General features: G+C 40.6%; 1 protein-coding gene across 2 annotated transcripts in view; it reads right to left on the minus strand.

Annotated features, from left to right (window-relative positions):
* spag9b (sperm associated antigen 9b) overlaps positions 1-26,413 on the minus strand; it is a 285,882-nt gene that overhangs the window by 26,954 nt on the left and 232,515 nt on the right. For both annotated transcript variants that reach the window (XM_060844669.1, XM_060844670.1), the window contains exons 15-23: positions 25,597-25,723; positions 22,082-22,174; positions 20,793-20,960; positions 19,401-19,572; positions 17,773-18,000; positions 16,891-17,098; positions 9,581-9,703; positions 8,503-8,583; positions 4,996-5,063 (exon numbers count right to left, since the gene is read on the minus strand). In XM_060844669.1, coding sequence (XP_060700652.1) covers positions 4,996-5,063; positions 8,503-8,583; positions 9,581-9,703; positions 16,891-17,098; positions 17,773-18,000; positions 19,401-19,572; positions 20,793-20,960; positions 22,082-22,174; positions 25,597-25,723 — 1,268 coding nt within the window. The remainder of the gene's footprint in view (positions 1-4,995; positions 5,064-8,502; positions 8,584-9,580; positions 9,704-16,890; positions 17,099-17,772; positions 18,001-19,400; positions 19,573-20,792; positions 20,961-22,081; positions 22,175-25,596; positions 25,724-26,413) is intronic.

The following is a 26,413-nucleotide window of genomic DNA, read 5'->3' on the forward strand; positions in this document are numbered from 1 at the left end:
GGGGTTCAGTTGCCTGGAAAATTAGAAAATCAAAGGTGAAGGAAAAGAATTGCGGGTTAGTGATTGGGCTGATTGCTACCAGAAAATAAAGGAATGGATAGAATGTCTGAATTGTCATACTGTATTAAGGAACCATAAAACTACAGGGAAGTTCAATAATAGACCAAGGGTTTGTGTCTAATGCATAAAGCATTCAGAATAAGGTAAACAAAATGATGGTGTAAATAGAGGTAAATTGTACGTTCTCATAATCATGATGGAAATGTGGTTACATGGAGTTCAAAACTGGGAATGTAACATTCAGGGATATTTGACCTTTTGGAGAGACAAGAGAGATGGAAAAGGGGTGGGGTAGCACTGTTAATAAGAGAAGCGAGAGATGATTTAGGCTCAGATGACGTGGAGTCCATTTGGGAGGAGGTTTAAAAAACACAGCAAGGGAAAGACGACAGTGTACAGCCCTTCTGTAGCCATTCTGTTAGAAACAATATAAAATCACCAAATAATAGGAGAATGTAAAATAATTATAGGTGACATTAATCTTCATGTTGATTGAAAAAATCGAATTAGAAAGTGTGGGTGTGATCATGAACTCAGTGCGTTAGGATTAGTTTCCCAGAGCAATATGTCATGGAGTCAAACAGGGAGTTATAATGGATCTGGTAACGGGTAATGAGGCAGGTTTAATAAATGACCTTGGAATAAAAGATCCCGAGGAAACAGTGATTATAACATGACAGAATTTAATATTGAGCTCAAAAGTGAAAAATGTGGGTTGGAAACAACCGAGTTTAACTTGGAGTGAGTTGGAATGAAATGAGTTCGCTAAAGTGAACTGGGTGGATAGATTAGCAGCAATGACAGTAGGCAAGCAGTGGCAGGCATTTGAGGAGGTAATTCATGACTCTTAGCAAAGTTTCATCCCAATAACGAGTAAAGATTCTGACAGAGATAAACCAACCATGGCTAACCAAGGAAATTAAGGGGAGTATTAAGGTTAAAGCAAAAACATATGTGGTGAAAGTCAGTGATAACTCCAAAGTCTGGAATAAATTCAGATTCCAGCAACGGCAGACTAGAAAGATAATAAAGACAGAGAAAATAAACAAGGGCAAACTAGTAAGGAATATAAAAGCTGACAATAATAACTTCTTTAAATATATAAAAATTGACGAAAATGGTTAAAGGGAAAAAGGCCCCTTCAAAAACTGAGACTGGGAAGAAAGTTTTGGGGAACAAGGAAATTGTGGAGGAGTTGAATAGACGTTTTGCATCCCTGATACTTCAAACATCCAATTAATATTAAAGAATACAGGGGGAGGAATTAAATACCATCACTTTCACCAGGGGAGTTTTATTAGATAAACTAATGGGGCTAAAGGCAGACAAGTCCTTGGCCCTGATGGCTTACATCCTAGGATCCTAAAAAAGATAGAATTGGTAAATGGATTGGTTTTAATTTTTCAAAAATCCTTGAATTCTGGAGAAGTACCAGAAGATTGGAAAACAGCTCATGTGACAGCTCTATTCAAAAGGGGAGGGAAGGAAAAAGCAGGTTAGCCTAACATCTATTGTTAAAAAAATTGGAATCATTTGTAAAGGAAGTAATAGCAAAACATTTGAAAAATTATAACTTAATCAAACCGAGTCAGCATGGTGTCATGAAAGGGAAATTACTGAGAGAGTTTTCTAGGTAGTTTGAACCAGACTGAATCGAAGATAACTATTAGATACATTGTATTTGGACTTCCAGAAGACACTTAAGAGGTATCACAAAAGGTTAAGTCATAAAATAAGAACCCATGCCATTTGAGGTATGGATAGAGAACTGGTGAATGGGCAGTAAACAGCAAATGGGGATAGGGGTTCATTAAAAAAAACAAAAGAACTGTGGATGCTGAGAAATCTCAGCAGGTTAGGCAGCATCTGTGGAGAAAAATCAGAGTTAAAGCTTCAGGTCCAATGACCCTTCTGCAAAACTGGGATCCATTTGTGGGTTGGCAATCTGTAACCAGTGGAGTTTCACAGGGTTCTGGGACAGCAACAATGACTTGGAGGAAGGAAGTGAATGTATTGCAGCCAAATTTGTATATAACAAAAATAGGTGGCAAATCAAGTTGTGAGAGGAATACAAAGTTTGCAGAGAGATATTGTAAGTTCATTGAGTGGGCAAAAAGTTGGCAAATGGAGTATAATGTGGGCAAATGTGAACTTGTTCATTTTGCAGGGAAGAACAAACATTATTATTTAAATGAAGAAAGACTGCAGTAAGCTGTAACACAAATGGACTTCGGAGTTCTTGTGCATGGAACATTTAAAGCTGCAGCAGGAAATCAGGAAGGCAAATGGAATGGTTGCCATAATTTTAAAGGGAATAGGAGTATAAGGGTAGAGAAGTCTTACTGCAACTGTGCAAGGGGCTGGTGAGACCATAACTGGAGTAGTGAGAATGGTTATAGCCCCCTTATTTCAAGAATGATACCATTTCATTGAAGGTAGCTTAGAGATGGTTCACTTGGATGATCCTTGGTAAGGAGGGTTTGTCTTATGAACAAAGGCTGAACTAGTTTGCCACTGGAGTTTAGAAGAATGAGAGGTGATCTCTTTAAAACATATTAGGATTCTTAAGGGATTTCACATGCTCCATGATGAGAGGATCGTCCCCTCATGAGTGAGTCTAGACCAGAAGACATAGTCTTAAATTAGCAGCCCTTTATTCCAAGACTAAGATGAGGAGTGATTTCTTCTTTTGGAGGGTTGAGAATCTTCGGAACTCCTTGCTGTAGAGTGCAGAGGGTGCAGGGTCCTTGTGTATATTTGGGGCTGAGATAAATACTTCAGTAAGGTGTTTGACAAGGTTAGATCATGGAATACAAGGAGAACTAGCCATTTGGATACAGAACTGGCTCAAAAGTAGAATATAGAGGTGGTAATGGAGGGTTGTTTTTCAGACTGGAGGCCTGTGACCTGTGGAGTGCCACAAGGATCGGTGCTGGGTCCACTACTTTTCATCACTTATATAAAGGATTTGGAGGTACAGTTATATGAGCATAAGAGGTATAGTTAGCAAGTCTGCAGATGACACCAAAATTGGAGGTGCAGCGGATAGCAAAGGAGGTTACCTCAGATTACAACAGGATCTTGTTCAGATGGGCCAATGGGCTGAGAAATGGCAGATGGAATTTAATTTAGATAAACGCAGTGTGCTGCATTTTGGGAAAGCAAATCTTAGCAGGACTTATATACTTTATGGTAAGGTCCTAAAGAGTGTTGCTGAACAAAGAGACCTTGGAATGTAGGTTCATAGCTCCTTGAAAGTAGAGTCACAGGTAGACTGGATAGTGAAGGCAGCATTTGGTATGCTTTCCTTTCATTCTGGTCTCCTTCCTATCGGAAGGATGTTGTGAAACTTGAAAGGGTTCAGAAAAGATTGACAAGGATGTTGCCAGGGTTGCAGGATTTGAGCTATAGGGAGAGGCTGAACAGGCTGGGGCTATTTTCCATGGAGTGTCGGAGGCTGAGGGGTGACCTTATAGAGGTCTACAAAATCATGAGGGACATGTGTAGAATAAATAGGCAAGGTCTTTTCCCTGGGGTGTAGGAGTTCAGAACGAGATGGTATAGCTTTAGGGTGAGAGGGGAAAGATATAAAAAAGAGACTTAAGGGGCAACTTTTTCAGGCAGAGGGTGGTACAGGTTTGGAATGAGCTGCCAGAGGAAGTGGAGGAGGTAATTGCAACATTTTATAGGCATCTGGATGGGTATACGAACAGGAAGGGTTTGGAGGGATATGGGCCAAATGCAGGCATGTGGGACTAGATTGGGTTGGGATATCTGGTCAGCAAGGATGAGTTGGATTGAAGGGTCTGTTTCCATGCTGTACACCTCTGTAACTCTAATAGTCAGGTACCAAAGGCAACAAGAAAAACGCAAGAAAATGAGGAATGTCAGATCAACCATGATCCTACCATACAGTGGTGCAGGCTCGAGGTGCTGAATGGCCTAGTCCTGTTCCTATTTCCTGTGATCTTTGGTTATGATCGTACCTGGTCTGGCCTTGAACACTGTGCAACAACCCAACATACAAGCAAACATTTCAAAGAAATGCTCAAATTTGGGTGGGCTACACATGAATCTTTCGAAACCTTTCTCACGGTTGCTGTTTTAGGGGTCAATGTACCAAAGTGCTGACTACAGAACTTGGGAATTTAAACTCAATTAAATAAATCTAAAATCTGAAGTTAGTCTCAGTAAAGGTGAACATGGATATGTTGGATTGTTCTAAAAACTTATCATTAATGTTCCTCAGGGAAGGAAATTTGGTCTTCTTGACATGCTTATATTCAACTCCAGACCCATATGAATGCTTAATGCGACAACTCTTCACTGCCTTGAAATGACCTAGAGAGCCAATAAGCTCTATTCATAACGGCTCATCACCAAGTGATGCTCAACAAGTGCTTAACCTGCAAGTGATATTCACCTCATACGAGCAAGCTTTTACAAATGCAGTCATTGTGTTTATAATGAAAACTTTCTATTGCAAATGTGTCACACTTTGGCCAATATAAGTACTGCACACAAGGAGCTAAGACCAAGTGCAATTTTTCAGACAAACAAGCGATTATGGCTGGGAATAAATATGCACTGCATACCGTCACAGTGCAATCATAATCAGGCTTTTTTTTATACATTACTATTATGTATTTCTGTGTTCACATTTATAATAGAAACTGACTATGTCAACTTGTCACATTGCAATTATAAATCCCGAGATAATCTAATAGACTAGAATTGGATTTAACCTTGGACTCTTTCTAGGAACATTCTTTTCTTCATGAATTAGGTATAGTATAATTAAACCTTAAAACTACACTAAATATAATTTTAGGGAAGGGGACAGTGAATTTTCAACTTTAGAGTGTGTGGCTTGGTACAGTACTAACATTTTCTCATTCAGAACATAGAAATGCAGTTAATGTTATCGTGACTTACCTACTCCTCTGTGAAAGATTGCCAAGGTGCCATCAGCCAATGCTACTAATACTCTTCCTTTTAAATGTCTGGTAAAAGAGAAACTAGGTATAACTGAAAGGCTTATGCAAGGACCATCTTTCCAGCAGTAACTTTCCCACATTACACTCCAAAAAGCTAAAAGATGAACAAAAGAACTGGACCTAATTCTTACACACTTTTGTAAGTATTTATTTAGACATACACATTCCAAATACATCATCTCCATCAACAACAGCTTCAGGCAGTTTCTTTTCATGAGGACATTGGTGAATGCCTGATCACGTCCATTACATGCATACGATCAAAAAAGTTCATATTCTGTACGATGTAGCCTTCTCTCGCTCTGCGATGTTGCCCACTCGTGTTAAGAACCTTTGTATGCGTACATAGAAGGATGATGACCCAACATCAACTGGGAAATTCAAAGAGAACTGGATAGCAGCAAACCATGGTCACTTTTTTTTGGGAGTATTTCCTTCCACATTATTCTTAGAAAATAACCTCTCACAACAAAGCATCACTCTGTGTGGTTACCTCTAGAAGCAATGTGAAAATCAAATTAACCAAACCAGCCAATTTTTTAATTACATGGACACATCAAATTCAGAACTGCAGGGGCGCAGTGACTGCATTTAATGTTTTGATCATGTCAGAGTATTAAAGAAAAATGGACTCTTGAAAGCTCATTTTTCATCCTTATTAACTTGTGGAAAATTAATTGGATGCAGCTAAAATGATTAAATAATCATTCTCGGTCTATATTATCATTATAACTCTAATTATTATAACTTTAATTATTAACTGATAAAGAGATAACATATTTGCCAGTCAGGATAGATTATTAAGCCCGGATTCTGATTGGAACAAAAAAGGAGAATTACCTCACAGTTAAACCTCAAGACAACATTTGAAATTCTTTTAACCACATTTAACATAACTTAATTGTTTTTGTACATTATGCCTCAATTAATAACATCAAGATGAGTTCAATCTCAGTTTGCTGACAATGAAACAGGTGGAGTCAGTAGCTAGGGTATGGAGTTTGGACTGGGGACTAAAAACATCTTCTCAATATTATTTCTGCTTCTCCAATACGGGATATCAATAAGTCATCTGATCATTCAGCAAAAAATGGAGAAGTCAAGATAAGACAATGTGTAGAGCAGGGTGCCATCAGTGTACATTTGAAAACTAACCCTTGTCTTTGGTAAATGTCACAGAGGGGCAGCATGTGAATTAGAAATAGGAAGGGCCAAGGGTAGGTCTTTGTAGATAGAGGAAACTGTGTGGTAGCAGGAAGTGAAGCCATTGCAAGTGATTTCCTGGCTTACATTAGGTCAAGATGAATTAAACTAGGTGATAGCAATCCCACCCCAGTTAGACAATAGTGGAGAGATGAGGAAAGTGTGGTCAACTGTGTCAAACCATGGAGACAGGTCAAGAAAGAGAATGAGGGATAACTTGTACTTTTCACAGTCACACAAGATGCCATTTATGACTTTGGTAAGAGCCTATTTGGTTCGGTGGCAGGGGTAAAAGCCCAGTTGGAAGAATTCAAACATGGAAGTACAGGAATGGATTTGGGAGGTGACAAGGAATTTGGAGAGAAAGGGGAGTTTAGAATATAACATAAATAATGTTGGAAATGCTCAGTAGGTCATGCAACACCTGTGGAGTGGAAAAAGTTACATCTCAGGACAATGAAAGATCTCAGTTTTGAGGAAAGGTCATCAATGTGAAACATGGACTTCTTTGCACAGAAGAAGTCTAACCTACTAAGCATTTCAGCATTTTGGTTTGATTACAGATTTCCAACATTCTGGATATTTTGTTTTTGAAAGGGAGTTTGGGGAAGCATTGGCACAGTTCTTACATCATTCGACGAGTAAACCAGAACCTCATGCTAATGTTTTGAGGACATGGATTCAATTCTCATTATCCATTATCCACTCTTGATTTTTGCAAATACCTATCTGGATTGCTAATGTCTTTTCAGGAAGGTAATCCTTTCCTCATCAGGCCTCCAATGTGATTCCTGACCCACAGCAATATGGTAGACTCCTAACTGAGCAAGCACTCCGTTCAAAGGACAAATACAGACCATCAACAAATGCTAGTCCATGTCCCATGAATGAGTACAGTGCGGGGCAGGGATGTTTGAAGATGGAATTGTGCAATTCAAGGATTTTTTTTAAAGGAGATGTGTGGTGACAGCAGATTTGAAAGCAAGGGTGCCAACAGCTAAAGAGAGAAAACTGTTCATAATATCAGATTAAAGTGATGTCAGCTGGGCAAGTTGAGTGACCAGATGTTTAGTGGCAATAGGGCTGGGCCTCATCCCTGATGAAGGGTTTTTGCTTGAAACGTCAATTCTCCTGCTTCTCGGATGCTGCGTGACCTGCTGTGCTTTTCCAGCACTACACTCTTGACTCTAATCTCCAGCATCTGCAGTACTCACTTTTACCTGGAGCACAGGAGTTGGGTGTCATAGACAAGATGAAGTCAGAGAGTGGAAGAAAGCTGACTGAGGAGAGGCTATAGAAGGAAGCAAGTTCAGGACTATGACAGGGTGAAGTATTAAAAGAAGTTTGGTTGGGTAAAAGGAATAGTACAGAGTCTGCTGACTGGATTGTCTTAATCACACTGACGTGTTTGTTGCTGAAAGTACAGGTGGAGGGGACAGGGAAGAAATGTTTAAGAAGATCACTTACAGCAAAGTAAAATCTAGGGTTATCTTTGCTGTCCAAGTTGATTCTTGACCAGTTTTAGCCATGAAAGCAGAACCCACTAGTATTTTAAAATTGTCTAGCCAGGTTTGGGTTGGTGAATAGTTAGAACAGTTTTTTCATTAGATTACTTACAGTATGGAAATAGGCCCTTCGGCCCAACAAGTCCACACCGACCCGCCGAAGCGCAACCCACCCATACCCCAACATATACCCCATACCTAACACTACGGGCAATTTAGCATGGCCAATTCACCTGACCTGCACATCTTTGGACTGTGGGAGGAAACCGGAGCACCCGGAGGAAACCCACGCAGACACAGGGAGAACGTGCAAACTCCACACAGTCAGTCGCCTGAGGTGGGAATTGAACCCAGGTCCCTGGCGCTGTGAGGCAGCAGTGCTAACCACTGTGCCACCGTGCCGCCCTTAGTTGTCCACAAATCCTATAAAGTCCCCATTCTTGAATTTAAACAAGGGTAGATGAGGGTCACACTGGAAGAAATGGCCAGGATGAAAGAAGATGATTGTCCCTAGTGAAATTAAAGAGATTGAAAGTGCAGGTGAGGATGAGTTGAGGAAGTCAGTAGCTGCAGAAGTTTGAACGGAAGGCCAAAGACCAAAGGCTAGATATCTAGAACTTTGAAAATTTGTTAGTGAATATTAAGTGATTATAATATAGTTACTGATGTTGTTAAAGTATAAACCATCATGTCTGATAAGTAATAAATTAAGTATCTCAAAACCTTTTATAACTTACACAATACTGAGAATAGAGTCTTTCAGTTTAATGGAGTGAAGACATTTCTTCCACTGAGCTACTGAGGAATGGACATACAAACTGCAAGAGAACAAACAAAAAGTTCACTGTCTCTTCATAATTCATTTTGAAAAGATTGCAGGAAGGGTCAAGGGGGATTGGTCCTTTAATTTAAATAGCTGCAGTGAGTGGTAGCATCAGTGGGAGCACACCTTGGGGATCCACCTGACCCAAGAAACCACAAATTAAGGTAGGGTTCATTCCATTCCCTTGCCCAAAAAGCAACAATCTATGCTCCTTCTTCAAGGATCCTGACTATTTGCACGACTCTGAATCATCCTCAAGATGGGCTCCAATTTCACCCACTGACTTGGATCGTGATTACCGTTAGCCTGCAACGGAGATGGAAGCTCCATCCTATTAATGGGAATTCAATTTGCAAGGATTATATCCAGCAAATTTGAGTCCTGAACGAATATATAACCCACGTGAAAACTTCTGAAGTATAGTTAGCCAATCACTGCAGAAAATGAACACCGCTCACTTTGCTTCCCTTTAACCATGCCATAACTTTACAATACCCGTGTCTAAAATGCAGATGACTGCTTTTCTCTTTCCAGCCTTCATATATCATTTTTGGATGAATCAGATTAAGAACATCTGTTTCAGAGGTTAAAGTCCCTCCCAATTTTAAGATCCAGATTTACCAGAAATGATGTTCAGGAACAGAACAGACTGCTCCATAGTCCAGCTCCCAATTTTTCTGCCAACAATATAACCGTACCAGGTTAGCACCTCTTATTGCACCAGTATGCTTAACAACTGGCTGGAGGGAAATAACAATTTGTACAGAATAAAAGATGGCTTTGAGCCAATGCCTATCACCCACAGAACAACTTTAAGATTGTCTATCTTATTTCCAAATGGGATCTTTAAAATCATTTTCCTTCCATCAGTTTTGACTGGATTCAGACTGAGGTCATGACAGTAAAAGACTGATTACACCATTTCAACTGCCTTAAAGTGAAGGTATAATGTACATCTGTACTAAGAGTGTCACCTTGGTGCCATAACTCACCAACCACTTTGTGCGCCAAGCCACATTGTTGGCAAAACGCTACTCATCTTCTCTGCTTCCTCACGCATCAGATCTTGATCCTGTGGAAGTGCAGATACACCATCTTTATACAGGTCAGATTCCCTGCAGGAAAAAGATGGCAACCTGGTTCAGAGTCGAGAATACCTTGTAACAATACCCTCCACATAGTTTTAATATGTCATTATATATTCCTAATGTTTCTGTTGCTTGTCATTTTCACTTGATTGCAATGATAGCAAAACTGTCCCTGCAGTTCTGCTGTCTAAACCATGACCAAGAATTGGAGCCTCTTGCATAAGAAACTACAAGATCAGAACTGCATTCAATTCTAAAGCTCAGTTATGAATAGGGGTCAGGAGATGGCCAATTGCTATTTAATAAGTTCATGGCTGATCTAATTATCCCACATTCATGCCTAACTCCAACACCCTTTCACCCCATTACTCCCCCATCTTTGTCTTAAAACATTCAAAGATCCTGCTTCAAGTGTCTTTTGAGCACGAGAGATCCAAAGATACTTAACCCGCTGAGAAAATTCTCCTCACCAGTGTCTTAAATGAGTGACACTTTATTTTTAAACAGTGACTCCCAATTCCAGATTCTCCAGTAAGAGGAGAATCACATCCTGTCAACAAATCTCATAATTTTATATATTTCAATGAAATCACATCCTGCTGTTCTAAATTAAACAGATACAAGTTTAGCCAGTCTAACTAATAAAACAACCACCCTTCCAGGTATTACCCCAGCAAACCTTTTCTGAATTGCTTCCAATGCATTGCATTCTTCCTTGACCAGCATCTGGTCCATAACCTTGCAGGTTACAATGCTTTATCATAGAATAACAGAATCCTTACAGGTGTGGAAACAGGTCATTTGGCTCATCATCGACCCGTGGAAGAGGAATATTCCACACAGGTCCAGCCCCCTCTACACTATCCTCATAACCCTGCATTAACCATGGCTAATAAAAAGTGAGGTCTGCAGATGCTGGAGATCAGAGCTGAAAATGTGTTGCTGGTTAAAGCGCAGCAGGTCAGGCAGCATCCTGATGAAGGGCTTTTGCCCGAAATGTCGAATTTCCTGTTCCTTGGATGCTGCCTGACCTGCTGCGCTTTAACCAGCAACACATTTTCAGCATTAACCACGGCTAACCCAGCTAGCCTATATATCCTTGGACATTACAGGCCAATCCACCTAACTTGCACACCTTTGGATTGTGGGAAGAAAGCTATGCAGAAATGGGACAATGTGTATGGAGTTTGCACAGTCACCAGAGGGTGGAATCGAATTGTGTTTGGCACTGTGAAGCAGTAGTGCTAATCACTGAGCCACCATGCCATCCAAATGGTGGAGGGTGAGAGGCCTCAAAACAAAAGGAAGATCGGTGGTATATTTCTAGTGGAAAGTACAGAAACTTCATATGAAAAATATCATTTCTACATCTTATGGCATTTTTGATGAAAGGACCATGTTTATGCAACTCCATTTGTGGAGCAGACTAAATATAAGTAACAATGCAAATATAACTGGTCTTGACCACAGAGATGCATAGGCAAGTCTCCACTGACCAACACTCTTTTGTGATGCAGACACACAAACGGCATTTTCCAAAGCAGTTGTAATGGAGTCACTGAAACAGTGATCAAAATAACCTTTCCGTTCAAGGGCTAATTTTTGATTTTTGATGGTTTTCCTTTGTCATTTAACTAATTCCTTTATTGATGCAGTCACATTGCAATGTCTCTTTCTGTACTTGTGTTGAATTCTTTTCAATTTTTTTTGTCTTCAAAAATCAAAGAATGCATCATATATTTACATAGAGCCATACAGCACGGAAACAGACCTTTCAGTCCAACCAGTCCACGCTGAACATAATTCGAAACTAAATTAGTCCCACCCGCCTGCTCCTGACTCACCCCTCCAAACTATTGCTGTTCATGTCCTTATCCAAATGTCTTTTAAACACTAATTGTGTCCATACCCACCACTTCCTCAGTAAGTTCATTTCATACACAAACCACTCTGTGTGAAATGTCTTTTTTTAAAATCTCTCTCTTGGGTAGAAGTCAGATACAAGAAAGGAGCAGTCACTTTATTGGCAGTTCTCTACAGACCTCCCAATAGCAACAGCCACAGAGGAGCAGATAGAGAGGCAGATTCTGGAAAGGTGCAGGAGTAACAGGGTTGCTGTCATAGGTGACTTTAACTTCCCTAATAGTGACTGGAACCTCCTTAGTTCAAATAGTTTGGATGGAGCAGTTTTTGTTATGTGCGTCCAGGAAGGGTTCCTGGCTCAATATGTAGATAGGCTGACGAGAGTGGACCATAGAATCCCTAGTGTGAAAACAGGCCATTTGGCTCAACAAGTTACTGGTCAGAGCACTGACCACAGGAGTTGGGACGGCATGTTGTGGATTGTACAGGACATTGACTAGGCCACTTTTGGAATACTGAGTACAATTCTGGTTTCCCTCCTATTGGAAGGATGTTGTGAAATTTGAAAGGGTTCAGAAAAGACTTCCAAGGATGCTGCCAAGGTTGGAGGATTTGAGCTATAGGGAGAGGCTGAATAGGCTGGGACTGTATTCCCTGGTGTGTCGGAGGCTGAGGGTGACCTTATAGAGATTTATAAAATCATGAGAGGTATGGATAGGATAAACAGACAAAATCTGTTTCCTGGGGTGTGGGAGTCCAAACTAGAGGGCATTGGCTTAGGGTGAGAGGGGAAAGATATGAAAGATACTCAAGGGGCAACTTTTTCACTCAGAGGGTGGTACATGTATGGAATGAGCTGCCAGAGGAAGTGGTGGAGGTTGGTACAATTGCAGCATTTATAAGGCATCTGGATGGATGTATGAATAGGAAGGGTTTGGAGGGATATGGGCCAAGTGCTGGCAAATGGGACTAGATTAGGTTAGGATATCTGCTTGGCATGGATGAGCTGGACTGAAGGGTCTGTTTCATGCTGTACATCTCTATGACTCTAAGTCTACACTGACCCTTCAAAGTGTAACCCACTCTCATTCCCCTACCCTATTGCTCTACATTTTCCCTGACTAACGCACCTAACCTACATATCTCTGAACACTATTGGCAATTTAGCATGGTCAATTCACTTAACCTACATCTAGATTGTAGGAGGAAACCAGAGCATTCAGAGGAAACACGAGGAGAATGCGCAAACTCCACATAGACAGTCGCCCAAGACTGGAATCGAACCCAGGTCCCTGGTGCTGTGAAGCAGTATTGCTAATCACTGAGTCACCGTGCTGTCCACGTTGGACGTGGTATTTGGCAACGAACCAGTCTAGGTGTCAGATATCTTGGTGGGAGAGCATTTCAGTGACAGTGATCACAACTCCTTGACCTTTACCATTGTCATGGAAAGGGATAGGAGCAGAGGTATGGGCAAGTATTCAATTGGGGAGGGGGAATTACAATGCTATTAGACAGAAACTGTGGTTCTTAAATTGGGAACATATGTCCTCAGGGAAATGCATGACAGAAACGTGGAGGTTGTTTAGGGAACACTTGCTGATATTGCTGGATAGATTTGTCCCACTGAGGCAAGGAAGGAATGGTAAGGTGAAGGAACCTTGGATGACAAGGACAAGGTTTGAGAGAGTTACAAGGTAGCCAGGAAGGAACTGAGGAACAGACGTAGGAGAGCGAGAAGGCTTTAGCAGAGAGAATTAAGGAAAATCCTAAGGCATTCTACACTTATGTGAGGAACAAGAGGATGGCCAGAGTGAGGGTAAAGGCCAATCAGGGATAGGGGAGGGAACTTGTGACTGGAGTCAGAGAAGGTAGGGGAGGTCCTTAATGAATACTTTGCTTCAGTATTCACTACCGACAGGGACCTTGATGTTTCAGAAGACAGCGTGAAGCAGACTGATATGCTAGAACAGGTTGATGTTAAGAGGGAGGATGTGCTGAAAATTTTGAAAAATGTAAGGATAGATAAGTCCCCTGGACCAGACGGGATATACCCAAGTTCCTACAGGAAGTGAGGGAAGAGATTGCTGCACCTTTGGCGATGATCTTTGTGTCCTCACTGTCTACTGGAGCAGTACCAGATGACTGGAGGGTGACATATGTTATTCCCTCGTTCAAGAAAGGGAATAGGAATAATCCTGAGAATTACAGACCAGTCAGTCTTATGTCTGTGATGGGCAAACTATTGGAGAGGATTCTGAGACAGGATTTATGGTTACTTGGAAAACCATATAGTTTGATTTGAAGGACAGTATGGCTTTGAGGAGGGCAGGTAAGCGTCACAAATCTTATTGAATTCTTTAAGGATGTGACAAAACACATTGATGAAGGTAGAGCAATGGATGTGATGTACATGGATTTTAGCAATGCAGTTGATAAGGTTCCCCATTGTAGGGTGATTCAAAAAGTAAGGAGGCACGTGATATAGGGAAATTTGGCTGTCTGGATACAGAATTGGTTGGCAGTAGATGGAAACTATTTAGCCTGGAGCTTGGTGGCTAGTGTTCTGCGGAGATCTGTTCTGGGGCCTCTGCTCTTTGTGATTTTTATAAATGACTTGGATGAGGAAGTGGAAGGGTGGGTTATTAAGTTTACCGATGACACAAAGTCAAAAAGTGCAGTGCTGGAAAAGTACAGCCGGTCAGGCAGCATCCGAGGCGCAGCAGGAATGTGAACTTATGCTCGAAATGTCAACTCTCCTGCACCTCGGAAGCTGCCTGACCGGCAGTGCTTTTCCATCATCACATGTTTTGACTCTGATCTCCAGCATTCTTTCTCCCTGCTGATGACACGAAGGTTGGTTGAGTTGTGGATAGTGTGGAGCGCTGTTGTAAGTTGCAACCAGACATTGACAGGATGTGGAACTGGGCTAAGTGGCAGATAGAGTTCAACCTGGAGAATTGTGAAGTTATGCATTTTGGAAGGTTGAATTTGAATACAGGATTAAAGGCAAGATTCTTGGCAGTGTGGAGGAACTGAGAGATCTTGGGGTCCATGTCCATCCCTCAAAAGTTGCCACCCAGGTTGATAGAGTTGTTAAGATGACGTATGGTGTGGTTTTTATTAGCAGGGAGATTAAGTTTAAGAGCTGAGAGATTATGCTGCAGCTCTACAGGGACCTGATTCGACCACACTTGGAATATTGTGTTCAGTTCTGGTCACCTCATTATAGGAAGGATATGGAAGCTTTAGAGAAGGCTCAGAGGAAATTTACCAGGATGCTGCCTGGTCTGGAATGCATGTCTTATGAAGAAAGGTTGAGTGAGTTTGGGCTTTTCTCACTGGAGCAAAGAGGGATGAGACGTGACTTGACAGAGGTGTGCAAGATGATAAAAGGCATAGAGTGGATAGCCAGAGACTTTTTCCCTGGGCAGAAATGGCCATCAAGAGGGGACAAAATTTTAAGGTGATTGGAGGAAGGTTTATGGGAGATGACAGAATGGGAGATGTCAGAATGGGTTCTTTACACAGAGAGTGGTAGGTGCGTGGAATGTACTGCTAGCAGTCAGATATATTAGGGCCATTTAAGCGATTCTTGGATAGGTATGTGGATGATCGTAAAATGAAGGGTATGTTTGTTAGTCTGATCTTAGAGGAGGATAAAAGGTCGGCATAACATCCCCATCTTAGTGAAAAGACACCTACTATTAACTCTATCCATACCCCTCCTGATTTTATAAACTTCTCTAAGGTCACCTGTCAACCTCCTATGCTGCAGTGAAAAAAGTCCCAGCCTTTCTTGATAACTCAAACCTTCCCTACCTGGCAATATCCTGGGAAATCTTTTATGAACCCTCTCCAGCTTAATATCCTTCCATGTTAAATCTTCTAACTTGGAATAACATGCTTTTATTAATTTATTATAAATAAATCCCCATACTGTTTTGTTTAGAATTTTAAGTTACACCTGACACATGGAAACTTATTGAGGATGTAAAATATAAAGCACAGGTTTAAGATCAGTACTTTAACTTCCAGCTCAAAAGGAAAATCAGAAAATTTATTGCTGACATAAAACATGTTGCAAGTGAAAATGCTAAATGTCCTGTGATTACATTCAAATCCTGCATATTTGATGCACAGTTTTCAAGCTCACCCATGTTTATGTAATGGAATAGGAGACAAACCATATCATGCATTCACTCACGTCTCAGGAGTACTGTGGACTATCAAGTGGAACAACACTAGGGTGGGAAATAAAGCTCCAACCCTACCCACCTCAGCTGACACCGAGATCCAGCAGCAATTCCTTCTTCCTTCCCTCCTCAACCCCACACACCCCTCCCCCCAACAAGCTTGCAGATTTCAAGGAAAAAAATCTGCAAATAATTTGCAAAACAGCCTGGCAAGCACTTTTAATTATAAGTAAGATCAAAACCTTTCACCTTGAATTTTACCTGAAACTTGAAGTAGCAACACTCTCTTCCCAACTCCATGAGCAGCTGAAACTCAGGTCAATGACTTCCCTGACCAGCCAAACCTCACGCCAAGAACCACCACTCCCCGCCTGACCAGATGAAACTCAGGCCCAGCCCCAGTGGGCAGTCACCTCGATCAAGCAAGCTGAGTGTCTGCTCCGACCTAGTTAAAGCCCCCCCGGCTGCTGCTGGACCAGCCCCAGGTTCCTTCCCTTGTGCCCTGAATACTGCTTAGTTGGAGATTCAGTCTCCTGAGGAGTAATAAGAACACAAAAGAAGGATAAAAACAGAAATTGTTGGAGAAACCTAACAGGTCTGGCAGCATCTGTGAGAAGAAAGCAGTGTTAATGTTTCAAGTCTGATGACTCAAGTTCTGATGAACAGTTACTGGACTTGAAAGGTTAATTCTGTTTTCTTCCCAAACATGCTGAATTTCTCCAGCAATTTTTGTTTTAGATCTCTGTCATCTGCAGTTCTTTGTTTTATTGCAGGAAAGACTGAGTTGGTGATTGGTGGGGCTGGAAAAGCCTGCATGGGAGAGACAAGATCTTTGAATGGAAGATCAGGGCCTCTCAGACTCTGTCCCTTCTAGATAGGACAGAGGGGTACATTTCTGAGTGTTCACTCTCATGTTGGAATTTCCCCAGGCCTTCTGAAGGATATTTGGGGATGAATGTGTGTATTTTGAGCACTGCCCTGGAAACTAAGGTACCATGTCACTCGGATTCCCACAAATAAAACATTACCACATGCTCAAAGTTAGGATGGGAAAGGGAGATATGTTTAATAGAGGACAATGTTACATTTTACACAGCTTGCAATAGGTCAAAAAAGTTTAATTTGTGCAACAACCTCAGTTAGAATTCCACATACCGTCTATTAAACATCTGTGTGCTCTCTGTTGAACTCTGTACTCCCAGAGGATCTGTAAAAACATGTTCTGTGTAAGCTCCAGACTGACTGGCATCAGTTAAATCATCATCTGACAGTGGAAGGTTTAGATTGGATTCTGTGGCTTCTGTGGCCTCTTCTGCTGCTGGCAAACTTCCGTCAGGGCTGACGCTCACTGTACCAACTTCCCCTGTAACAAGGTACAACTATTATGGCAGAGATCTTTCAAATAGACCAGACAGCAAACCCTTGCCACTGAACTGTTTGTCCAACATAGTAGAAGGTCACTTTCCCTGAATTTTCGAGGATTTATAAACAGCCAATCAAACCACTTAAGTTGCTTTCAGAAATAGCCACTATATGTCTATTAACACTTCAGTAAATATTTACTTACAGTTAACTCTGGATGAGAAACACCATATGAATACTCACACCAGGCTCCAATTTGAAAGGAATTTATGATTTAAACATGACACTATTTGCAGTTTGACTGCAGTAGCTTGTTTATTACCATAACAACGATGGTGGGCTGTGGCAAGTTCCAGCTGAAGACTCTGTTAACTTTATATTTCTTGGATTAATAATGAGCCGAGTCTTAGTTATAATTTATTTTCCACCTTTTATATTCTCACCAATTTTCAAAAGAACTGAAGCATCATCAGTGATTGAGCTGATTATCATCATTACTTAAAAGGACACAGCTAACATTCAATAACTTCTTTTCAGAGAATTCCTATTGAATCTGTCAGCTATGGTTCATTTAATAGCATTCTTACCACAGGTCAGTACAAAAGATGTAAATATAGAACATGGCTAAGCCACAGAACATAAACAATGTCAGCACAAGGCTAATTAACTGCATACCTGACTCTCCTTCAAGGATGGGCGAAGAACTGGCAGGAGTGCGTGTGGTCTGAGGTACAGCACCACCTTCAGTAGTGCAACCAACTACTGTGATTCCACCCAACAGATTGTCACTTCCAGCTGAACTGTTACTGGCAACACTTCCAGCTAAAGAAGCACATTCTGCCTGGCTTCCCTCAGCATCCATCGGAATTTCTTCTCCAGCAGGATAGTCTGTTTCTCGAGCACCTATAAGTTATTAATGGAATGATTAATTATAAATAATTATCTACTTAATCATTATGATGTGGAGGAGCCAGTGTTGGACTGGGGTAGACAAAGTTTAAAATCACACAACACTTTCATCACGAACAGTGCTCCGAAAGCTAATGCTTCCAAATAAACCTGTTGGATTGTAACCTTGCGTTGTGTGATTTTTTTTTAAACTTTGTCTACCTGATAATGATAACATTACTGTCAAAAACAAACATATCTCATGGCTGCATAATGCTTTCCTACAAATTTCAGCAATTTCAGTTTGCCAAGGCCAGTCAGCAGCATCCTCATCACAAAACTCAACTAGGTTCAAGGATAACACCAGAGATGTGAGCATATTGACTGGGTTGGTACTTTCAATGCAGTACTGAGGGAGTGTTGCACCATCAGACATGACATATTTTGAACACTGGACTAGGCTGACATATATATCCCATGCCACTATGTATCTCTAAGAGGAGTCAGGAGCTGACAACCAGAAGCGGCAGATACAAATCGCTACAAATGCCAGAAGAAACATCACAGAAGCGCTTCACAGGAGGCTCCCAAGCACTGAGGATATCACCTAGACAGGGGATGAAACGTCTCTAACACAAATTCCCAGCTCGGTGAACAGAACCACAATAAAGACTGCATTTGACCAAGGGGCCCCAACAAAACTGCAGTCAAAGGGAATTGGGGGGAAAACTCTCCACTGGGTGAAGAAATGACTGGAACAAAGGAAGACAGTTGTAATTGTTCAAGGTTAATCATGTCAGCCTCAAGATGCCAGCACAGGAGCTTTTCAAGGTAATGTCCTCAGCCAATCGTCAGCTGCTCGATCAATGACCTTCGCTCGATCATCTGGCCATAGGTTGGGGGTGTTCACTGACAACTGCATAATTCACAACTCCTGAAATACTGAAACAGTTCATGACCAAATGCAACAAGACCTGGCCAAAATGCATACTTGGGATACTAAGTGATAAATAATGTTCACGCCATGTAAGTAACAAACAATCTTTACTCATTAACGTTCAGTAGCACCATCATTACTAAATTTCCCCATTATCAACATCTTGAAACTGAACCAGACCAGCCATATAAATCAGGAGGAACTAATAAGGACAACTAAGCTTCAGAGAATACCCTTCCCTTCTTCTAACTCAGTAAATATTCCAAATGAGGGAGGAGAGGAAAAGACAGGCACAAGGAGGAGACAAGAGCTTGAGATTAAAATAAAATTACAAACTTTCAACCAGTAAGACTCTATGACAACTTTAACACTCAAAACCACAGCTAATGAACCACTATGGAATAAAAAAAACATTTCCTACAGATCAAATCTGTTAAGTCAACCAACACAACTCTTGGTGTGTGCAAAATGAACTGACCTGGTACACTGGCAAGGCACAGGATGTGAGAGTTGCACACAAAGAAACTGTCCAAGATCTTTGCAGGCTGGTTGGCATCTATAACCACTACCTTGCCGGTAGAATGTGTGCTCGTACATATCCAAACCAGGCTAGACAGCTCCTCCTGATGCTTCAGTTCCTTCTCCTGCTCCTGCACAGTACAGATTTTAATGATCAGATTTACTCCAACTCTCAACCTACTGTACTTCATGTAATGAACGACTCTATTTTAATTTGTAAACGCTACATTAAAAACCAAAATCATTGGATCCAAAACAAGTTTTCATTTGAAGCAATGGCGACCATGTTCAACTGGAAAAACAATGTTGGTTTATGCCTGCAGTTCTGAGATAGCGACACTCTGAACTGAAGACCAAGTCTTGATAATGAGGAGCACATGCACAGCTAAGTGGCTTGTCATCCAGAGACAGAGGGAGGGAGAAGGATTTCAAGAAAGAACGGTAGTCACCTTGGTATATAGGGTACTGTACAGCCTTTCCCCACTGACACAACATTGCCTTCTTCCTTGGCTACAACTCTCTGCACATCCCAACACATGTTTTCAGTTAATCAACAGGAGAGTTTTCACATGAATAAATGAAAACAGAAAGTAGGAGAAGGCTATTAAGTCTCTTTGAGCTGGTCCACCATTCAAGAAAATCATGGTTGATCAGACTATGGTCTCAAACCCAGTTTCTTACTTATCCCCTATACACATGGACTCCCTCATTAGTCAAAAAATGATTTTCCTCTGCCTTAAAAAGTTTCTATGACTCTGCTCCCCTGCTGCCCAGTGAAGAAAGTTCCAAGGATTCTAGATACTCAGAACAATACACCCTCCTCCATACACATCTTAAATAGGCGGCCCCTTATTTTTGAACTGCTTCCCCTTGTCTTGGTCCCTCCCACCAGGTGAAACATCCTTTCAGGGTTAATCCTGTCAAGTCCCCTTTGGACCCCTGTTCTGTTTATGTTGGTTTCCCATAGGACCAATTTACCCAGTGACACACCCTGGCTTCTCTCTGGAGGCCTCCACATTTTTCCTTTTCAGATCAGAATGCAATTCCCTCGAAAGTCTCAACTGAATTTGCTTCCACCACTTTGCCAAGCCATGCATTCCAGATCATGAATACTCGCTGGGCAAAGAGGCTTCTCCTCATGTTGCCATTATCTCCTTTGCCAATTACTCTAAAACTATGCCATCTTTTCCTCAATCCTTCCACCAATGGGAAAAGTTTCACTCTACCTACTCTGTTCAGACCCCTCAGTAATGTGACCAACACTGACACATATTTGAAATCATTTATCATGTAAATAACTTGAAAAACTTAAATAATCATAGTTGGAGTATTTAAACAATAATATACATACTTTAAGCTCCAGCTCCAACCGATCCAAGCTGCTCTGAGATCCTCTCCGCTGCTTATTGCCTTCTGGTTCAGAACTGGATAGATCATTGTAAAACACACTAGCACCAAAGATTGAGCCACCATCACGAGTTTTTCCTCCTGACAAGTTAACACCAACTGCACACCATAACTAGAAAGCATAGACAAACAGACCATGAGTCAAGGTTACTTACTAGAAAGAGGCTGCCGATTTCGAGGGCTGAGGCCCTGAATGCAGGGTATCAATTTTAATTCAAGAAGCGATGTCAACCATAAATCATTGTGTGTTGCAAATACTAAGAAATTCTGATTGGATAAAGAACTATTGGAAAGTTCTCTCATCTCTGAAAACTACTCACTATTCCATGATTACTCTGGATTGCAAAGTTAACCACTGGTTTCCTTTACGGACTGCAAATTATCTTCTAGATTCCGTCTCCCACTGGCTCCTTCATTGTGACCTCCAACAATTTGTGAGGAGCTCATGGACTTTTTGTCATTAAAAATACCATATAATCAGCTAACTCTTGCACTAGCTTACAGAATCAAACTTCCTCTAATGCTCCCTCATAACCTAGGCCTGAAATTGTAACTTCCTTAAATTTATCTTCTAATCCCCTTCGCATCCTACATATGAATGTATGAATTAGGGGCAGGAGTAGCCATTTGGCTTAATGAAATCGAGCTGATCTGATTGTGGTTTCAACTCCATTTTCTTTTCTACCCCTGCACCCATTGACTCTAACTAATCAAGAAAAAGATATTCCAAGTCCCAACCTCTGCTACTTTCTGGGGAAGAGACCATTCAACTTTTCAAGAGAACAAACATTTCTGCTCATCTCTGTCTGAAATGGCATATCTCTTAGTTTAAACTATGTCCCCACTTCTAGTCTTTACCACAAGGGGAATCATGCTCTCAGCATTCACTCTGTTAATTTCCTTCAGGACCTTAAGTGTTTCAAATAATATCATTGTTCATTCTTCCAATCTTTAATACATAAAGGTCCAACCTTTCCTTATAAGATAAACTCTATCCCAGGAAGCAATCTAGTCAACCTTTGTTGATCTGCTTCTCATGTTATTGTATCCTTTTTCAAGAAAGACAACCAAAACTGTGTACCAAGTGTTGATCAGCTATTGATTACACCCAAGCGAGCAGGTTTTTGCCACCTATTGGCCATCTATACCTGACTCTTTGGATTTACTGTTGCAACCTCAAAGTCAAACATCTCTTAATCAACACTTGCATTCTATTATATAGAAGAATGTCACCTTCATGTAAGTATCTTTGTCATCCAAAGGTTGCAGATACACTGGTACAGGCAGATTCTTCATCTTGCTGTCACTTGGACCACCATTTGTCCCCTACGGAGAAACCAACAAGTTACATGAATGCTCTGGACAGAGGTATGGCTGATATCAAGCGGGGTGGGGTATTTGGAGAAATTACAGTGGGTATCTAGTCCAAAAGGCAAATCCTGACATGCATCCCTTCGCACATCTCCCCATCTATCTAGTGCTCGACCTTCCCTCCTTTGCAATGCAATACATCACATACTTCAGGTACAGACGCTGACAATGTTGTCACACTTCTTCTCTCATGCTTGATAAAGAAAGGAATTGAAGTCAAAGTCTTTTTTTTACCCTGGAACTATTTGTTTGTTATTAACAGCATTTCATAAGGAAAATATTAAATCAGATCTTAAATTCATAACAGTGGGAACAAGCTGAAACTCTTGTTCAACTGTGAATGCGGCTGTACGGAATCCAATAATAATAATAATTTAAGATCCTCTTCATAAAAATTGTTATTGCCAACCTAGGGTGAAGGCTGGTTATATAGGTTAACATAAAAGTACCCTTGATTGAATATGTCTCAGACTGAGGTAGAAAAATAAAAACAAACAAAGACTATTGATAAATGTGCCAAGTACCTTTAGGGAGGGAGTGGACATGTGCAGTTTTGGAGAGTATTTTAAAAGCAATGAACCAGAATGTCAGCATTGTACAATTAAAGGCACTGTCATAGATAGAGTTATCCAATGTGTTTGACCCTCTGCTTAGCATGTCCCTTTGGCAAAAAGTCTAAATCACGTTCATTATGTTCCAGTATATGTTGTGTACTCTCACCCAATAATGCAAAATGAACATTACAAATAATACCTTAAAAATCAATTACTTTTAAAACTAATAATGCTCTTAATTTCAACTTTTATTTTTGTAAACTATTGAGATTATTTTCCTCTAGATTACCATTTATTGCAAAGAAATCCTGGCAAATGGGGCTAGGTCAGATTGGAATGTCTGGACGGCACCAAAAAGTGTGGTGCTGGAAAAGCACTGCCAACATCTGGGGAGCAGTAGAGTAAATGTTTTGGGCATAAGTCCTTCATAAGAGCTGATGAAGGCCTTATGCCCGAAACATCGACTCTCCTGTTCCTTGGATGCTGCCTGGCCTGTTGTGCTTTTCCAGCGCCACACGTTTTGACACTGATCTCCAGCATCTGCAGTCCTCACTTTCTCCTGTCTGGGCGGTGCAGACGAGTTGGATCGAAGGGTCCAATTTCATGCTCTATGACTCTCTGATTCTATAAACCATCAATAGAAAGGACAACTAGTTGCCCCAGTGTTGATTAAAAACAGCTCCAGGTGACTCAGCATTCCTTCAAATGGAGGCAATGAGTATTTCAGAATTAGGGACAGAGGACAGTCCATCTTCCAGAATCCTGAGGATACCCTCTTCCTTTGGATTTTACTGGCTTTTCTAACTGAAGCTACAAAAGTTAGTATCCACTTCCAAACACAAGATTCAGGAACATATTTTACAGATATGGAATAAGAAACCGTGGTTCTTCATTCGATACATGCTGCACTCATTGCCTGAAACATCATTTCAACCTGTGTGACATTCAAATTCATTTAATTTGCACTTTACCACATATCAAAGACAATGTCAGATTAAGTGCAGGCACTTAAACTGGATTCACATAAATTTACTCAGAACATAATTTTGGAATGCTTTGCAAGCAGTCTTAATACTGCAGCGATAATAGATGTTATATCAGCAAGTACACCCATTTTTCATTGAAGTATTAATTTAATTGATGGATTTAGTCACTTAATATGTAAATGCATCAATATTATATCTGTTGGTCTAAGTGTGGCATTAAAGCAGCAGCTCTCTCCTTTCACAATGGTTCAAGGTTTAGGGTAGCTATCTGCTACAGTGCAACTCAGCTTAAAGCAGACTTTTTCACTAAGTCATTACAATTTCCAAATAAAATGCAAAGTTCTACTATCATAGAGTCATACAGCATAGAAACAGACCCTTCGGTCCAACAAGTCCACGCCAACCAGGTTGGCAAACTAAACTAGTCCCACTTGCCCACATTTGGCCCATATCCCTCCAAACCTTTCCTATCCTCATGATATAGTTAAGCAGAAGCCATAGAACAAAGTGTTTGCAATAGATGTTACGGTAATCAAATTAAAATGGAAAATCAAACAATATCAGAAAGCTCCAAACTCTGCAAAACACTGAAATATAGAAAACAGGACCAGGAATAGGCCATTCAGCCCGACCTGCTCTGCCATTCAGTATATTCATCATGTGACACAGTACCCCGTTCCTGCTTTCTCCCTGTACTCTTTGATCCCTTTGGTTATCTGAAACCACATTAACATATTCCAAACACACAAGAAAAGTTACATTATAAGTGAAGCATACCTACTAAACAATTTGAATTGAATGTTATGCTTGTATGCACAGAATTAAAATTTCCTTCAATATGACAATTTGTATTTCATATTGTATTTTATGCAACAAACATGCTAAAGCACTTGTGACAGTATTGGACACTTCAGGAAGAAGTTAAGGAAAGTGACAGAAAGAGACCAGTAATTTGCAGTCAAAGCTTATTTTCCAAAAAGGACACAGCAACTCATAGCACTGACACCCAAAACTTAGCGTTGAGTTTTGGAAACAGATGTTGAGGAATAAATGGGAAGAGCTGGAGGACTGGGCAGGATATATGACAGACCAGATTTGAAAGTTTGAAATTGCGTGCTAGTACTAATGGTTTTGACTAGATATTGAAATCCCAACAGGAGAGTTTCTTTATGTATGATTCTTGACCACTCTGAACTAGCATGAAAGGGATGACACTGAATGTTGCAATGCAATTTGAAAACAGTTAACAGGAATGAGCAAAGAGTCTGGACTGGTTCATTCATTTAATCACACCTACAATCTTCAGAGGAGCAAGACAGGTAGGCTGCTGCCTTGACATGAGGACCAAATGCAGCAACATTTAAGAGGTCAGACTGCTGGAATCCTACTACACAAGTTTCCAATTATTCACTGTATCTAACAGCAGAGAACAGCCCAGTTGAGCTCTTGCGAGTGAGAAAATTTCCAGCATGTATGGAACAGTCATCATAATTACATGTCAACAATTCAAAGATGGAACACCCTGGCCCAAATTAGAAATCTGGATGTTAGTAAGTAAATTATAGATTTATAAAATTATAAATATCATGGTTAAGAAGTCATCAAACTAAAATCTTTCTATAACAGCTCTATTCAGTATCCCAGCAGCTGGATATATGCAATGCTGATAAATGTATTGATGAGTAAGGCAATTCTAAATTCAGGATATAATCATGTATTTGACAGAGATTGTAAACCACCTTAACAAAAACAACAGTGACTAATGACTTCTCCCAAAATTGAATGTGTTAATGGTGAGGAACATAACTTTCAGAAAACAAAGACTGTCAAGTGTTACCTGTTTAAATTTTGGAGGCAGACTCCAACCATAGGCTTGAATGCGGCCATCGTCTTTCTGTACATGAGCTTTTACTTGACGATATTGTTCCCTCTTCTGCTCCCTACGTATAGCTGAAGTATTCTCACTGCCATTAATATAAAATAAAGTTACACATTACAATTGGTGCTTCACATTTTCAACTTCAATAAGCTCACACATTCAAAGGTGTAGAATTTACCTTATCTTTTTGTTCTCAGACGAACATGATAGGGAAACAACTGCTTCTGAGTTTACCAATTCAACAGCTCACTGGGAGAGTAACAATGTTTGGACATAGAATTGCTAGCACAGTTCTTTACCAGAAGTATTCAGTATCTTCTCAACAAACTGACATACTGGCAGCAAGGCAAACTTGATGCAAATGGAAGGATACCACTCTGTGCATGTACCGTGCTTTTCTTTTTCAAAAAGCTAAATTGCAGGGTAAGTTGCAAATTTACAAGACAATTCACAATTTTGTGACAGCCCATGTAGCACATTAGTCATGTACTGTGTGCATCATACCCACAAAGTATGTGTCTCCATATTTGGCTATTTCATACCAGGTCTGCAATCTGCTCTGCTCCAAAATCCTCTGACCTTGCCACTTTTCTAGTCTTTCTAATACCTAAAGCTTCTAATTAATTCTCAACTTTTCTACAACCTTGAAAGTTCTCCCTAATCCATGGCCCAAATGTACACTGTTCAGCAGGGCCATTCCATTTGCAAACATGTTATTGATGTTGCCCATCACAGGAATGCTTACTTCTTTGAATACTTTGGAAATTATATTGGA

This window comes from Hemiscyllium ocellatum, chromosome 25 (genome assembly GCF_020745735.1).
Source record: "Hemiscyllium ocellatum isolate sHemOce1 chromosome 25, sHemOce1.pat.X.cur, whole genome shotgun sequence".
NCBI classification, from domain to species: Eukaryota; Metazoa; Chordata; class Chondrichthyes; order Orectolobiformes; family Hemiscylliidae; genus Hemiscyllium; species Hemiscyllium ocellatum.